This window comes from Ammospiza nelsoni, chromosome 2 (genome assembly GCF_027579445.1).
Source record: "Ammospiza nelsoni isolate bAmmNel1 chromosome 2, bAmmNel1.pri, whole genome shotgun sequence".
Taxonomy (NCBI): Eukaryota; Metazoa; Chordata; class Aves; order Passeriformes; family Passerellidae; genus Ammospiza; species Ammospiza nelsoni.
The window spans coordinates 36143601-36160103 of record NC_080634.1 but is presented as its reverse complement, the minus strand read 5'-3'; the positions used below and the strand labels follow the sequence as shown (position 1 = coordinate 36160103).

General features: G+C 42.3%; 1 protein-coding gene across 3 annotated transcripts; it reads right to left on the bottom strand.

Annotated features, from left to right (window-relative positions):
• Positions 1-3542: 3542 nt before the first annotated feature.
• Positions 3543-13056, bottom strand: HIKESHI (heat shock protein nuclear import factor hikeshi). Of its 3 annotated transcripts, none has more exons than XM_059465817.1 (6): positions 12952-13056; positions 12470-12578; positions 11977-12214; positions 8171-8322; positions 5536-5654; positions 3543-3779 (listed from the first exon to the last, which is right to left on the bottom strand). In XM_059465817.1, the coding sequence occupies exons 3-6, from the start codon at positions 12125-12127 to the stop codon at positions 3725-3727; spliced, it is 477 nt and encodes a 158-aa protein (XP_059321800.1). In that variant the 5' UTR covers positions 12128-12214; positions 12470-12578; positions 12952-13056; the 3' UTR covers positions 3543-3724. The 3 variants fall into 3 exon arrangements, with proteins under 3 accessions (XP_059321800.1, XP_059321799.1, XP_059321798.1); XM_059465816.1 differs by lacking the exon at positions 12952-13056 and adding an exon at positions 12669-12754; XM_059465815.1 differs by lacking the exon at positions 12470-12578.
• Positions 13057-16503: the final 3447 nt, after the last annotated feature.

Genomic DNA, 16503 nt, shown 5'->3' with positions numbered 1-16503 from the left:
CCTGGGGTGATGCTCCATCTGGCGGTGAATGAATAAAGAACATTACCACAATGCAGTTTTAATTCAGGTTCTTCTTGAGGCTTTTAATTTTAAGCCAAAAAAAAAAAAAAAAAAGCAAATTATGGATCAGATTTATGCAAATAATGGATCGCCCTTACTAGTATAGGTAGGAGTGCTTGTTTTCTCTGGTGCATTTCATGCTTTTGTTTACACTGATACACCACTGATTGTATTGGGGAGCTCTGGTTCCATGGCTAAATGTCAAGGAATTAACTTCCTCTGCAAGTGCTACAGACACAGTTAGGTTCACCTGAGAATGCTTTGCTGTCACCATGAGCTGTGTCAGAAAAATATTTACAATGAACAAATGAAGCAACTTCTAGAAAACAAATTAAAAAACTCTGTGCATAATTAGAATTTTGACTCCTTGATATGAATTTTGCATCTGTTTTTGTATAAGCCGGCAGTAATATATGCTCTTTGTTGCTTCCTGTGTTTTTAAATTTTTCTCTGGGCATGGTGGTGGTAGAAACAGGTAGGGCCCTTGTGACGAGAATCCCCACTCTAACAATCAATTCCTGTTGCCTTGAAAAGGAAAACAATTGGGAAAAAGTCCCAAAATTGAGGGAAATAGATATACCCCTGTCATGGTTATGAGTTTGGCATAGGAAGGGTGTGTTTAGCCTCAAAGCCTAAAAATCAGTTGACAGTATTTTTTTTTTTTAAGTAGTTTGTTTTTACAGGTTTTCTTTAAAACCTGAACTCCCTAGTATCTAGAAACTGGGAATGGGAAAATTACTCTAAATGTAGGAGGATCATTACAAAATAATTTGTATTACATTGAGGTTGTTACTATTACAGGCATTATACCTCTGGCTATACCTGGGGAAAGGAATTTTAGTGTTTTGTGTGTGGAGGAAAAAAAAGTGTATATGTGTATATATACATATATATATATATAAAATATGTTGGAGAAAAAATGTGTATATATATATAAAATATGTTAAAGGCAAAATAGATGAATGTATGTATCTTTGTTTCTCCTCAGATCTTTTTCCTATAATCCTGTTCTCCCATGTGGTTTTAAAACCACAATGTTGAGATAAGAAGTGTTGTTGGGAGACAGGTTAGAAGACCCTGGAGTTTCTTAAATTAAATTTTCTTAGACAAACTGAATGCCTGTTTCCTCAAGCATCCTAACTAGTGATCATATGATAGGATCTCACAGAGCTAGTGAAACTCACCCACCATAATCCTATGCTTCAAAGCTGAGAAAGAAAAGGCACTTAAGCTTGAGAAGCACAGTCTGGCCATCCACATAACCTGTAGAAATGAATCAGTTCTTACTTTCACAGCAGCTGTGAAAGGCAAAATACTGGTACTGAAGGGGGATAGACTGTTCCCTCTGTGAGCTTCTATTCTGTGAGCTCAATCACAGCAGGAAAGAAAAGTAATTTACAAGGATGTTCTCAAGCATGTGCTACACTCAGTGAGCTCAGAGACACCTGCTGAACCCACAGGGGCTATAGCACTGGGAGAAGTCCTTAACCTATACTATTGAATTATTCAAACCCCATATAAATACATACTTTCATTTACAGCCCTAATGACTGGAGCAGGGGTAAGAGCAGCCACAGCACTCATGCTAGACTTAGTGACCTCACCTACATGGTCTAGTCTGGCCTGTCTGGCCTCCTGAAGCCCAAACAACATTCCCACCAGCATCTGGAATAACTAGAATGCAGCTTTGGTCAGGACAGAAGTGGCTTGCTATAACTAGCAGAGAGATGAGTGAGCAGCAGAGTGACAGCCTGTGCCCAAACAGGGCCCTTGGGTTTAAATACCATTTGTTCTATGACTTGCTCTTCACCAAACCATGACAGTGAGGGCCATAGAAAACTGCAACAAGTAGTGACATGAGGATTATTTCATAGAGGGCACTCTGGCCGGTCAGATGAGGAAGTTGTAGCTAGTACCTCTTTTTCTTACAAATAAATCACTTCTTTGTTAATTAAATTGTGCTGATGGAATGAGTCTGCTACATCATGTAGACACATATTCCCTAAGTCCTGATGCCTTGCAATGGCTTGTGAAGTGTTAATTACTTATTTTCACACCAGCCAGATCAGCCAGATCCTTCCTTAAAAGTGTGAGAAGCTGAGCAGTGACCACTCTTAACTTCCATTTGGTCCCTCTTGTCTTGTCTGATCCACTTCTATCACCAGCTATGTGAGGTATCTGCCACCTGTGTGACAAAACTACCACATCCTGCAGCAGAATTTGAGAGGTCACACACAATGATCCTAATGACCCATTCTGATGAGGGAGTTCAGCCTGGGCCTCTGCTAAGTTCCCTCATTGCTGTTTCTCTACAAACATTTGGCCTACAAATGTGTCCTTAAGAAAATTAAGGCTTTAGTCAAGCAGGCAACCCAAACTTTTCAGTCTTGCATCTGTGCCATGGCTTTTAGGAAATGAGCTTTGTTCCATAAATTACGTGGGGGAGAATTAGTTCTACTTTTCAAAAGCTGTTCTTGCAACAGCTTTCCTGGGTTTCATCAGTCTGTTTTCCTCCTCTTCTGGGGCCCAGGTTGAGCTCATTCCTTTTATTACTTGAGTCCCTCTGCTTTTATGCAAGGGAAGAGTCCATTTTAAGCTGAGGCAGAAATGACATAGGGTGTCACTGGGCACGTTTGCAGGACTGAGTTTCTGTTCTCAGGACAAGTGTGCCTAAGGCTGACTTGACTTGATAAAAGACTCCTTAAAGGCTTCATTCCCCAGTCAATGAAACCAGTAAAACTTTTATTTTCATGCCAGTGCTTTGGGAACAAGTCTTAGTCCTTGGTTACAGAAAGTAACTTACAAAAGCAAGATCTATTGCTCAAAATAGTATTTCTGATCAAGCTGATCTAGTGAACAGAAGGGCCAGCTGGACCTTACCTATGAGATACCTGGGCACGTGTGGCACCAGCAGAAACTGCACTGGTCATGAGACCACTCAGACCACCCCAAAATCCTATGGACTTATGAACAAATGTGACAGCCTTATCAGACACACCACATCTGTTTCTAAGAGAAACAAGATTTTACTCTCTTATTCTTCTAGCACAGCCAAAGTTCCCAAAGATTCCTCTTCATTATATATTCATACAGGAAAAGTTAAAGACAGGTACTCCAAGATTAAGCTCAACAGTTTCTTACTGCCAAAGAGGGAAATACTGCTGTACCATTTATATGAGCTGGGGACAAGAATATTGGTTGTCCACAAAATGGAAGAACTTACAGTGCAAGTACCAGCAGGAAAACCATCAGCATATTCACAGTTGCTTGATTACCCTTCAAATGAGGTAAAGAAGGAAAAATCTGCATTCAGTTTGTGTACAACACCCCAAAGCACCACACAAGTATGACACAGTGCTGCCATTTTTCAACTTGTAATTTTTTCCACTTTAAATGCAGTTTCAAAGAAGTATTTCTACATGGAACACTGATTTCTTGTTGCAGCCAAGCACTTCAATTAAATAAACCAACATGCAGACTAGTCATTTTCATTGATTTTAATTTTAAATACTGTTCAAGAGTAATATAAAAGTTACTAGTTTGTCTATTTAGACTAATCGTTGTTTGGGTTTTTGCCCTCCTCCTCCACGAAAATCTTCAGTAGTTACTTGATGCATCTTTCAGGTAACACTTTAGAAAGAACCCCAAATGACAGAATTTAAGTTTATGTTTTCCAGAAGAGAGGGTTCTGTGTCAGACGTCTCTGGAAGTTTTCATACCTAGAAAAATTAAAAAAACAACAAAAAAATAACAGCTCCTGCATATAAAATTGTGTTTTTAAAAAAGGGTACAAATAATTTAGTCTATGCAGAGAACATGATAAATTACATCTATTTCACACCAGGAAATCACAATTCCATTTGCATATCTAGAATATTTGCAGTTAGACTTGTGTATTTCACCAAGATGAATTTCATTAAAGCAGTATCCCAGAGGAGACTCATTCAAGCTTAGTAAAATGGTAAGTTCATTTAGATTGGACATGAGGAAAATTTTCTCCACTGAAGGGGTTGTCAAGCACTGGAAGTGGTGGAGCCACCATCCTTGGTGGTGTTTAAAAGACACGTGGACATGTTTTATCAGCCCTGGGTTTGTGGTGCACTTGGCAGCAGGAGGGGAATGGTTGGACTCCATCTTAAAGGTCTGTTCCAACCTAAACAAGTCCATGAATTATAAGTGACTGTTTTATGCATAGCATTTTGGGGCTAGGAAATCATGAATGAATGTATGAATCTGAGGCTGGATGGTAATGTTTTAGTAAAATCAAAATAGGGAAACGTAAGTCTCTAACATACAAGGCAAACATGTACACACACATGCTGTCCTAATTTCAATTTTCATACTCACAAAACCAAGCAAACCATAAACAAACAACATTCACTGTTGACACACAGTGAAGAAACAGACAAAATATACAATTTCTGTGCCTTTCTACAAGAAAAAAAAATAGAGAAGCCTATAGGCTTTGAGCCACAAAAGTTACAACTCCCCTTTTAATCCTCACAAACCCAAAATGTAAGGAATCAAAAGATATTGCCAATGAAACAAAGGAAACCACAAAATGTTCTCCTAAACCTCATGGTTCATAGCCCAGCTCAAGTGAGAAAAGACTGAAGGGTTTAAAACCAATTCAGCCTCACCCAGGCACTCACCAGTCACATCAGAGACCCTACGCACATACAGTTCATGGAGTTAGTAGTTACTTCTAAACACAAGGCATCTGCATCAAATTACACTCCCAAACAATACACAGGGCTCTCATCAACTGCTTGCATATTCATGAGATCTTACTAATGATAAAACTGTATTCAGATAATCTCAAACAGAGATTAAAGAGGGGCTTAGGTTAATACTGCAGAGGCTAAATAAATAAGGCCAAACTGATAGGAAAGACATTTTCAGATAACCTAAAGGATTGCCTGCAGTTCACAATTTATCTCCAGACTACACAAGCTATCCCCAGACAGTTATTAAACCAGTCCCTGGAAAACAACTCCCAGAGGCATTGGTGTATTTACACTCAAGGATCTTGGTGACAGAACCAGGTCAACTAGTAACATGATTTCATCACCTCTCACATATTCTTAAGTAAGGCAACTATGCTGGAACTATGTCTAGGAAGAGACCAAATAAAACAAATAAGCATAAATTGATGAGTATCAGTGTGCTCTGTCTTCCCATAACTCCAGAGCATTTGCATTATCAGCAACACAAGGCAAATGCATATATGTTAAAAGCAACCCTTGTAGAACCAAAAAAAGTTTCATTGGTTGCACAGCACTTTTCTAACAAAAAAAAGCTGACAAATAAATATAAAAACAGTGGGCAGGACCTCTCTATACTAGAAATAAACAATAATTTTAAACACTTCTGCATCATCTCACTGAATAGCATTACAATAGTTCAGTGCTTAGAAATGATGGTCTAATGCCTAGAAAAAAAACCCCATTTGTTACTAAAGATCACTGCCATTACCATTTCAGAACTACATTTGCAGGAATGAAAGCTTCAGAAGGATTTGGGGTCATCTGTGCCTGAGTGACAGCAAACGAGGAAGCAAAGTTATAGAAGTTATCCAACATCTTCTGAGTGAACTGAAAAAAAAAAAAAAAGAAGAGATATTTTAAGGAAGTTCGTTCTTCAATTTGAACTTTTGTGCAAAAGTTTAAGATATACAGCTCCTACATGAAGTAATTTTGTCATTACTTCATCACTGTCATCTAAAACACAGTGGGAAAGTGGATGTAGTAGGTCCAGAGACAATGATCAAAACATCCCAAGCTTCAGTCTTGCCCTCAGATCCATCTGGCATCCAGAAATCATTTTAAGAATCTTCACTTGCCCTCTCCCTGCTCAGTTTCATCCAACTGGACAAACAGCTTTGGGAAGAACATTTTCTGTTTGTGTGACAAAGAAGTGATGCAGTGACAAGAGCTGTCCCTCTCCTCCAAACTGAATAATCAGAAGAACTCCAGACTGGGCCAAAGCTGCCATTCTCGCTCCCAGAAAAACACTTGTTAAACGACTGGAAAAGGCTGCAATCTATTTACAGCACATCACACTCCAGTGACAGGGCAATTTCCTTTAGCATTCCCCACAGAAGGGCTGCTGTTCTGGCATCTTTTATCACAAGATCTTGTGGGGAAAACACCTAAAGGATGCACAGGGCACTCCTAAACTGTAGGACTAGGAAAGAAAAGAGTGAAAGAGAAGCCAAGGAACAGTAAGCCCTGTGTGCAGAGGATAAGGCTGTAGGACATTCCCAGTCAGCCTACAAATATACAAGATACAGTACGTCCTTATTTCCTCTATTAAAAAAAAAGAAAAAAAAAGTTATTCTTTGCTTTGATGGGAGAACAAAGAATTTTCATATAGAAAATTTCACAGACAGTGAAATGATACAGGAAAACAAAACAGAGCCTGAGTTAATAAATGCAGTCTTGTGCTCCTCTCTGACAAAAGGAGCAGAAGAAATCACATCCCAGAACCCTACCCTCATTGCAGAACTAAATGGTTTTGTCCTACTTCTTTTTTATATACATTTATACACATAAAAAAGACATATTCAATCATAAATCTTCATAAAACTTACTAAAAATGTAATAGGAGATCAACTTCATAACTTAGGGTAGCAACAGACGATTTTGCCATTAAAAAACCACTTTTATTGCTATAATGTAGCAGTTCCAAAGAGCAGATGTCAAATCTTAAATGAAAGCTATTCATTATTCACAAATATGATCCCAGTCATACATGCCCTTCCTCTGCAATCTACTCCTGCAAAGGTTTCCTTCCACTTTGACCTCACACGTTTTCTCTGTAGGAGTAAGTAGTACTTCACCCTTTGGGTCAACTGCATTCCTTGAAGGCAATTACAATTTCACTTAAGATGTTCAGAGTCAGATGCTGCTCTTTTTCAACAGAAAAATTCACTTAACTGAGAATAACATTTGTAAAACTGTTATGCAATCAGGAGGTGGTTCTTTTTCTTTAAATACTACTGCCAGAAAAATCCATGAGCCACCTTGCAAATGACCTGATATGGCACATTATTCCTCCTAACTTAACTACTGCTATAATAAATATTTGTGGAATCAGAAATATTTTTTAGGTGTTATTAGCACCTAACAACTCCAGAAAAGCTCAATTAACTGTACTATACAAAGACAGCTGTTGGTCAACTCCTAGTCATGGTAACTTTCTGCAAGAAGCATTACCTATCTGGAGCTACAATGTGTATAAGCTGCCAAAGAACGTCAACTACAGTATCAGGATTACTGTACAATTACCAGTCTCAGCAAGCACCTGGAAGGAAAGTGAGAAGGTAAAAAAGGCCTGAAGAAAAGCCTCAGCAACTGCTGAAATGCTAAAAGAAAATGCCAGAGCCATCAGTGTTAGGGAAATCAAGACCCACTATGCAGGTCTAGCTTGCCTGGGACTGCTCTCAGACTGCCAACGAACTGCCAGAGCTGGTTGAGGATTTCCAGAGGTTCAAACTAATGGACAGGCTGGGTTAAAAAAATGGCACATTGTAGCCCAAGGCCTGATCCACAGAGAAGGCACTGGGGAAAAACAAAAAAACCCCCATTGTGTGGGAAAGGGCATACTTCTGTAGTTCTGCAGAGCAACATCAGAAGCATTTCTCCAGGGAAAATGGAACACCTGAATATCTCTCTGCATCCATGGCCACATTTGCCTTAACGTGTGAGTAATTTCTGACTATCCCTGCAAGTCTACGTACTGAAGCTTCAGCACCTACAAATCACCAAAGATCCACTGTCTCTTACATGGATTTAGTCATAGCTGCTCCTGTAAGAAGTATATAAATAATTTTGGAGTGGAGTGACACTGACACAAGTGAATCTCTTGGCCTCATGTCACTGAGGATGAAAATTCCAGTCTTTTACAGGAGACAGTTTTTCAGTGTAAGAAAAAGCAATTTCATAGTATCAATGCACTCAACCAAATTATTTGACAATTATTAGGTTGCTTACAATCCTACTGCCACCCCCAGCAGCATCCCCTACCCACTCCCCAGTTAGTGCTTCAGAGGCTCAATTCTTGAGACTTCCACAGAAAAAGAATTTCTGAAAACGAAAGTCCATGCTACCTCTGTGAATGAATCTACTGATGACACAGCAGCACTTGCAACAGGAGTCTGCTGGGCCAGGTTCTCCAGCAGTTCCACTGAGATTCCAATCTGAGCCACTGTTGGTGTCTGTGGGAGGTTCATGGCACCAAAGGGGTGTTGACTTCCCTTCCCTGAAAGCACCACGAACAGCACACGTTAGGTCTGGCACACACGGAAAGGCTGCGTAACTTCAATCACCGTGTTTCTCCCGTAGAAGGCATTCCCCAGCTCCCACCAGAGGGATCTCCCTGTCCCAGGAAATGCAGAAAAACCACAGTCCAAGCACAGGCAAAAGTACACACAAGCACAACAGATAGAACAGTGTGACTGGTACATTTAAAAAGCACAAGAGATCATTAGGAAATTTTTAAAAACCAGAAAAAACATGACTTTACAGCTCCCTCTGAAGTAAATGGAAAGAGGGAATATGATCAGCGAGTGAAAGACAGCAGAACCTTTTTCTACAGGAACCAAGTTTTTAAATCACATTTGGGCAATTGCAGATAAACAAGAAATATGCATCACTGCTGCAGTTGTTTGATTCACTCATTAAAGCCACATTCTACTGAACCTGCTCTGAAAAAGTAGCGAGCACTGGTTTATGACCCCTCTGACTCAGGGAAGGCTGGGCAGCCCCAGGTCTCATCTGAACTGCTAAACCCCACCAAAAGCAGCAAAGGTCAAAGAAATAGTCATGGAACAGAGAGGTCTCTGACTTAGCAAGTGCCACAAAGAAAACAAGGAACCATCCCCAAACTGCATGCCACAAACACAGGCACCATCCCAGCCCTCTGCCCTCACTTCTGACCTTTCTCAACCCATACTTTCAGTCCCAGCTTCTGCCAAGGTCTCTGCAAACAAGGACAGACACTTAGCATCACTTAAATCATGCACTCTTCTGTCAGCATCTCTAAGGGAAAATGCAGGAAAAGGCCTGTGGGACCAGAGTGCTATCAGTAAGCAAACACTAATACTGCACCTGTGTTTGTGGGAACACAATAGTCAAGTACACTCTTAACACAGAGGCAATGTTTCAGCAGCACTCTCTGGCCTCTTAGTAGCAGGAGAAAGCAAAGCTAATCAAGAGCTGTCCTGCACACCAGTCAGCACTATCTTGAGCTGCCAGAAAAGCTAATGAAGATCAAAAGCACCATCTCAGTCAAAAACTCAGCCAGCAAAAACAGCCTGACAAGTTAAACTGAGATCAGGACTGAAGACCTCAGGAACTCGACCATTTCTCTGCAGAGACACAAGGCACAAAGAAGCAAACAGCCAACCCCTCCAGAAAGTGCACTCACAAACTCAGCACCCTTTTCAATTGAAGTGTTGCTCCTTGGTCCAGATTCTACAACTGCAATATAGTGCCACCTTATGAGTAAAGCACTCCTATTAAAACGTTACTTTAACATAAGCCAAGTAAGAAGAGAGTTCATCTCCTGAAATGCTATTTAGAACCTCTTCTGAGAAACGCCATTTTATTGCCGTATCATCTCACATTTGCTGTTGTTGGATGCTTGCTTGATACAAGCTATCAGAAACCAAGTATCAAGTTCATTATTACAATCCCAACAGCAACAGAACTGGTACAAGTTTTGCATCTTGTAACATCTTCACCTGAGAAACTGACATTTCAATAAAAATGTACCATCTTCAAGCAACAGGCTCTGTTACAATGTATGATTACTTTAGACAGTCATGATACAAACAATAAAACATATCCATTCCATTCACTTTCCATGAACTCCCACAGAACCACGGCCTTGGAAAGATGTCTGCCTAAAAGTGTGCAATAAAAGCATCCATTGCCATCCTTACACCAGGAGAAACACACTCCAAGTTTTCCATGCTTGGCTCTAGCAATTAGCATTCCAAACCTTACAAACGCAGAGAATGTTAATCGGTACTGAAATACAAGCTCAGTTTTTTGTATGCAGACACTACACTCTCCAACACATTACATCACTGCAGAGAAACTGCTATCAGAAAAGTATTTTTCCACCCATTTCTTTCCCTTCATTGAACCCTTAATTCAGTGATTGAGCCCTTTACCTTTCAGCCCAGCCACAATAAAATCCTTACCCATGTATACCCTCAAATGCAGACATGATATTAGAGCATAAACAGCATGGCAGCAGAAGTCTGTATGGAAAAGGCTCTGCTGTAACTCTTACCCCACTTGTGAACTTACTCCCAGTAAGGGTGCAAAATAGAAACCCAAAGTTTTTTTTCTATTTCTACCACACCTTCATAACATAAAAACCTTTCAATTCCAAGGCAAGGAGCATTTCTAAGTCCCTTCTCTACATGTAAACAAATGAAACTCTGCTACAACTACTTCTTCCCAGGGAGCTGACAGGGACACATCCTGGGTCCTCTCAAGCTGGTATTAAACCCAAAATGCAGAGTTCAAGCAGCAGCAATGTCTCTCAATGATTCCAGCTCTCTGTTATGTAGTCTTCTCCACCTTAGAATAATTTATGACCATGGAAACTTAGATTGTGTAGCTTAGACTGAGTCCACAGTCAGAGCAAAGCTGCAGACAATGGGAATGGCAGAGCTCTCTGCTGCTCAAATCAAGCACAGCAGTGCCTCAAGGCACTGCAAATGTGTTCAGCTATGTCACTGAGTTCTTCCTTGAGAGCAGCCCTTACCAGGAAATTACAGCTAATCATGCAAAAAGCATCTGAAAATGCATCTTCCTCCAAAGCTGTCACAGACCACACACCAGTGAGTCTTTCAAGCACAAGAAATATACACCAAAAGCACTGGTGATATGCTTTACTGTTACACTGACCACACAGCTTTGGGATACACAAAACCACATCCCCCAAACCCTTCTGAAGGTGCTCCCTCTTTTGAAGCAAGCCCAAATTTCTGAGGAATGTGTATAATCAGAATTCATTTTGCTTTGCAGCTTGAAAGCCCTTATCTCAACCATACTGCCCCATCCAGGCCTGACCCAAAAGAAAGAATGCCATGTTATGAATGAATGCATTTTAGCAGAGCAAACTCAACACTAAATTCAACAGAAATTCGAGTTAAAGATGTAGACTACATCCAAATCTACAAAAGCTGTGTACTACTTTATCACTGTAACACTTTGGGCTGCTTGACTGATGTATCTGTCCCTTTCATCCAACAAAGGTGTGCCATTGGAATGTCTCATCATTTTTAGAATGCACACAGCACACCCCTCGTACTTAGGAAAGCACATGCACACACACACACACACACTCTACTCAGTGTGCCTAAAGTACTAAAACATTTGGAAAGCTGCTTTCCAATGGGGACACCCTCTATTGGCCAGTTCTATAGAGCAACTGCCCCTGGCTGGGTAGTGCCAGCTGTCAGAAATCACTGCCAGGCTCCACTCCCTGCAAAATCTGTCTGTGCTATAAAGAATACAACCACTTAGCAGAGGAGGCTGATGGAAAATGCTGCTGGCCTGTCTAGACAAACACCTAAAACCATGGCAGGGAAATTACAAGGTAATTTTTCCTCCATGCAGAGGACAAAAACGCATCAAGTCTGCTTAGAAGAATTTCCAGATCAACACCACACACAAGAGAAGATGAGACAGCAACTTCACAAGGAACAGTAACACACAGACAGACTTCCATGAAGATGACAGGCTGCTTTTAGTACATCTGCTCAACACTATCTGAAAACACAGAGTGTGCTGCCTTTTTAAGTAGCTTTTTGTTCAAAGCAACCTCCACACATTTATCCCTTATGCATTCCGGAACGCATCTGTTGCAGCGACTGCTATGTTCTACCAGTCTTACCGGATTTGAGACCAGAAATTTTGAAGATGGCACTTGGCTTCTCATTAGTGACAAACCCCAGCAGCTGCCACACTGCCATCCCACTCTGGTCTGGGTAACAAAAATAGACAGATCCTCCCATTCCATCTGGAAAAGGTATAGTTCCCAGCATGAAGACCACTACATGGTTGATGTTTTCATAGTCTGGTAAATCAAATACAAATTTGTCTTCAGCCACTTGTTGGGGCGCAGCTTGCACCTAAAGAGAACAAAACCTTTATTAGTATTAACATGTTTCTCATCTTCATCTGTCTGCGAATTTCCTTTTACAGAAATACACCTAAAGTGGTACATAACAAAAAGTGAGGAAAGTACTAGCCTAAAGAGCAAATAGCCAGATAAAAGTCAAACACAGCAGAAGAACAACTGCAAAAAATATTACCAGAAAGACACAACAGTCTTGTTCTACCTGCACTGAACACATATCCCACCCGGGACTACAGGATCAGAATACCTTCGCTCCCCATGTGCGTAGGAGGAAAGTAGGGTGCAGAAGAGGTTGCCAAGTCACTAAGAAGTGGCTGTTGACCACCTGGCTGGCACAACCCCAGGATCATGGAAACCTGTTCACATAGGAAATACAATAGACCTTGAGAAAGGCAGCAGAAGGATGGCTGAATGAATGCCAGAGCAAAAGATACCCTCCTCTTTACCCGAGATGCCACATCCTTGCAGCCAAGGCACAATCTAGCCTTAAAAAGCTTCTTTTAAGCTCCCAGCTTGTCTCTGAGGAGACAACACTGCCAGGGGGATGGCAAGCGCCTCCCGGCACGGACGCTCGACAAGACAGCAGCCTGCGGGGACGCGGGGCAGCAGCCAGCCGAGCGCCGGGCAGGCGGGGCCCCTGCCTGGGGCCGGGGGGCCCAGGGCCCTGCGGCAGCTCCACCCCGCCCCCGAGCGGGTTGAGGGCCCCGCCCGGGCCCGGGCAGCGCTCACCAGCCTGCCCGCCACCAGGCAGCCGAACATGGCGGCGGCCGGCGAACCCCCTCAGACGCCTCGCTACTCCCGAGCCTCCATGAGCGCCGTCCCCGGAAAGTCAACACGCCCCCGCTCACCCCGGCACCGCCGAGTCACTTCCGCGGCGCCGCCGACACGGACTACAACTCCCGCAGTGCAACGCGCGGCCGCGCCCAGGCGGTGTGGGTGAGTCGGAGTGAAGCATGACGGGAGATGTAGTTCTTCGCGTCACGGCGCTGATGCGCGTGATGGGTGGCGCTGCCCCGGGCCAGCCCTGCACCTGCCTCAGGGGCTGTGGGCAGGGGTGCTCTCAGCAAAAGTACCGCAGAGTCTTTTGGCCTTGTGTTTTAGCTAGGCTGAGCTGTCATAGATCCATGATAATGGCGTCTAGGCATGGCATGAAATTAGGCAGCAGAGGAAGAAAATGAACAGGGGGATGAGGAGAAGAAGTTCATCTGGTAAATCTCCCATAAATTATGACAAAAGTTCCCCTCAGCTCAAGACACAAAGATTGGTTTTCAGTCTCTGTTCTCAGGGCGGTTCCCTTGCAAGTCAGTGCAATGTAAGCTGCGCCTGTGTTCTTTGGGCTGAGGGGAGCTCCTGTGCTTCCTTGCTTGTGGTCTCCTGGGTGTCAGAGCACAGGAAACAAATGGAAACAAATCATTCCTTGCTTTGACCGAGAACAGTGTTCTGCACTTTCTGTAGAAGCCATTTCTTTAAATCTTGCTCTCATGTGTCATTTGGTGTTTACACGAGTACTTTGATTCATGCTTCAATCTTAATCATACTCGTGTTTATATTTCTGTCACAAATCTTTATGAACCCTGTCCCATTTTACCATGCCAGTGTGCTGCTATGGACTGTGAGACCTGAGATTCACCCAACTCTGTAGGCAATGTCAGGATCTTTCCTGCAGCCAGGATCACATTGGGTGGACAGCTTCTCCTGTCCTCTGCCCTCCCAGACCCTGGGCACTGCAGCTGTGGCTTATGGCAGAGGTCTGTCACTGGGGAAGCTCCCAGGCTGTAGCTTTTGTTGCCCACTTTGTGGTAGTAAAGTTTTAGCTAAGGATTGTGCTGCCTTTCCAAATGCTAAAAACTTAAACAAAATGAAGACCCCAGTGCCTGCTACCAGATGGAGTAACCAACCTGTCCTTTGCAGTGTGAAAATGTGAGGGAATTACGGGAGCAAGACCTATTAAAAATGCTGATGCTAGCCCACAGTTATTTGTACAGGCATGGTGCAATATGTGTTTCTGCCTGTTTCACCTCTTGCATGTAGTAAGAAGCCCAGGTGTAAGAAGTATTGAGGCAATAGAGCAGAACTGCTTAGTCCCAGGCTCATTTTGGATTTGAACCTTTGCAAGTGAGTTCTTCACTTGGCAGGTGCTTTTCCAGCTGGCCCCAATGAACTGGAAAGAAAGTGTTTTAAAGCTTGAGATATTGCAAATTAGTGGAGGGTGGCCAAGCTCTGCGGTGCAGCCACTGAGACACAACAAGAAATCTGCTAATTAGGCAAGAGCTCATCTCAGATTGCCAGTTTGCTGCAAACCTCTGAGATTACACCGTGTCGAAAGGCTCAGGGCAGCCTGATCTCAGCAGGGCTCTCATGCACTCTTGCTTAGGCATGATTTTTTTTTTCCCAGTTTAAACCTAATTATTTACTATTTATCTAAACTTGTGGAGCTTTCTGTGCAATGACAGCAGCAGAGCCACTGCTGCTCCCCCTGCCAAAAGCTAATCTCAGCCTGTTTATGAAATTGCTCTAGAACTTACTTGTGACACAGATGTTCACTTGCACCCCTACTAAGATCCATGCCTTAATGCCATTTAGGTAAAAGAAGGTCATACAGAGTAGGCATATTCTCTCTGTGCAGGAAGGGAAGGTATTTCCTATTCAATAGTGACAGATAGTGGCACTAGACACACAGAAAACTGTTATTTATAGAGAACCTCTGAGAAGAAGTTTCTGTTCCTGGGTGAGGCAAAGACAGGAGAAAGAGGAAGAAACCTCAGGCTAGTTGAGTCCAGACTGACACAAAATTTCACCAATATAGTGGTGGGTGGTGTGCCGGAATATGTGCTGGGACCCCAGCTGAACACACAGACCAGAAGCATCTACACATGTGTGAACATGAGGGCAGCAAGGTGTGGATGCAGGATCAGCAAGAACTATGGAAAGTAATTTTTTTCCTGAATAAAGAGTAATTTTCTTGTACTTCTTTTTGTGGAGGGGTAGAATGTAATATAATGAAGATACTGCAGAAGGTAATCTCACACCTGAGGAGTTGCAGCTGTGCTAATCACCAAAGACTAGGAACAGGCTTGTCCTTAAGAGGCCACTGCTGTGTCCAATAAGAAGAAGAGTGCTACAAAAGAGTGGGTTAGCTGGGTGACGACAGAGTTGGATCTTGTTGGCTGTGCTGTGAGGAAGAAGAAGGAGTCTGTGCTAGAAGGATCTGCCCATGAGAAATCACTGAGAAGGTATGGAACTTTGTTATAAGGTGACAACATCTTTTCACATTAGTCACAGTTGCAAAAGCAGCAGTAGCTTGTAAAGTATTCCTGTGGTAGGTTGGGGGGGGGGGGGGGGGTTTGTTGTTCTCCTTGCCTCTTTCTCTGGACACCTTCTCTTTGTTTGCCAGTTATTTTTCTATTGTTTGTCTAGTCTCCAGGTCATTAAGGATTTCATGAATTTATGTCATTTGTGTGTTTTCCAGCTGAGTTGTAGCTTATGTAGTTATTAGTTGTTCAGAAGTTGTTCCATGTTTCTTGATTGTCCTTGTCACTTCTTGGTCTATTTCCCCCAGATGAAATCCTTAATGGGCTTGAGAGCACAGCTGAGGCTGCTGTTGGGTACCAGGAGTAGGGCTGAGGGCATTTGGGATAGTGGGAATGTGTGATAAGAAGGGCAGGGTTATGTAATGGTGAAGAAGGAGCTGCCTCATGGGACAGAGGAGGAACAAGGCTAAATGGAGCATGCAGGAATGTCATGTCAAGTGGTTCAGGGTCAGTGACTCTAAGGTCCCTTCAGAAAGAGATTTTAATTGTCTTTGTGCTGGGCAGTGGCCTGTATTTGTTGTGTAGCTGCTTTCCTCAGTGCTGTTGACCCATAAGTGTTAATCTTCTGCCTTTTGAAGTCAGTGAGCATTTTGTTTACAGAAATAGTGATTGGGGAAAAGTTACCAGATAAATCTACAGAGGCTGAATATTTACTTGGAGACTGGAAAAAAGAGCCAAAGTGCACAACCTAACTGCAGCCTAGTTATGCTTTTGAGTGTGTCTAAATAACTACATAAAGCAATCAAAATCTGGAGACAGTGAACACAGGTGCAATTGGTGGCACTGTTTCATATTAAAAGATTTTAATTTGCATTATAATTTTCCACTACTATGACCTTTGCTTACCTTCTTCTCAACTTTTCCAAACTTTAACTATTAGGACTAAAGTTTTTTTCAGTAAGTGCTATCATTAATTAATATTTTTATATGTGTAAAAGTTTCAGCCAGAATGTTGTTCCCAAGACATGGG

Bases quoted from the DNA above. Each gene is read 5' to 3' on its own strand.
- HIKESHI (XM_059465815.1), bottom strand. From the start codon at position 12,981: ATGTTCGGCTGCCTGGTGGCGGGCAGGCTG. The intron at 12,215-12,951 runs GTGAGCGCTGCC...TGTTCTCTTTAG, and splicing joins GCCTGGTGGCGGGCAGGCTG to GTGCAAGCTGCGCCCCAACA. The intron at 3,780-5,535 runs GTAATGGCAGTG...TAATTTTTCTAG, and splicing joins GCAAATGTAGTTCTGAAATG to GTATGAAAACTTCCAGAGAC.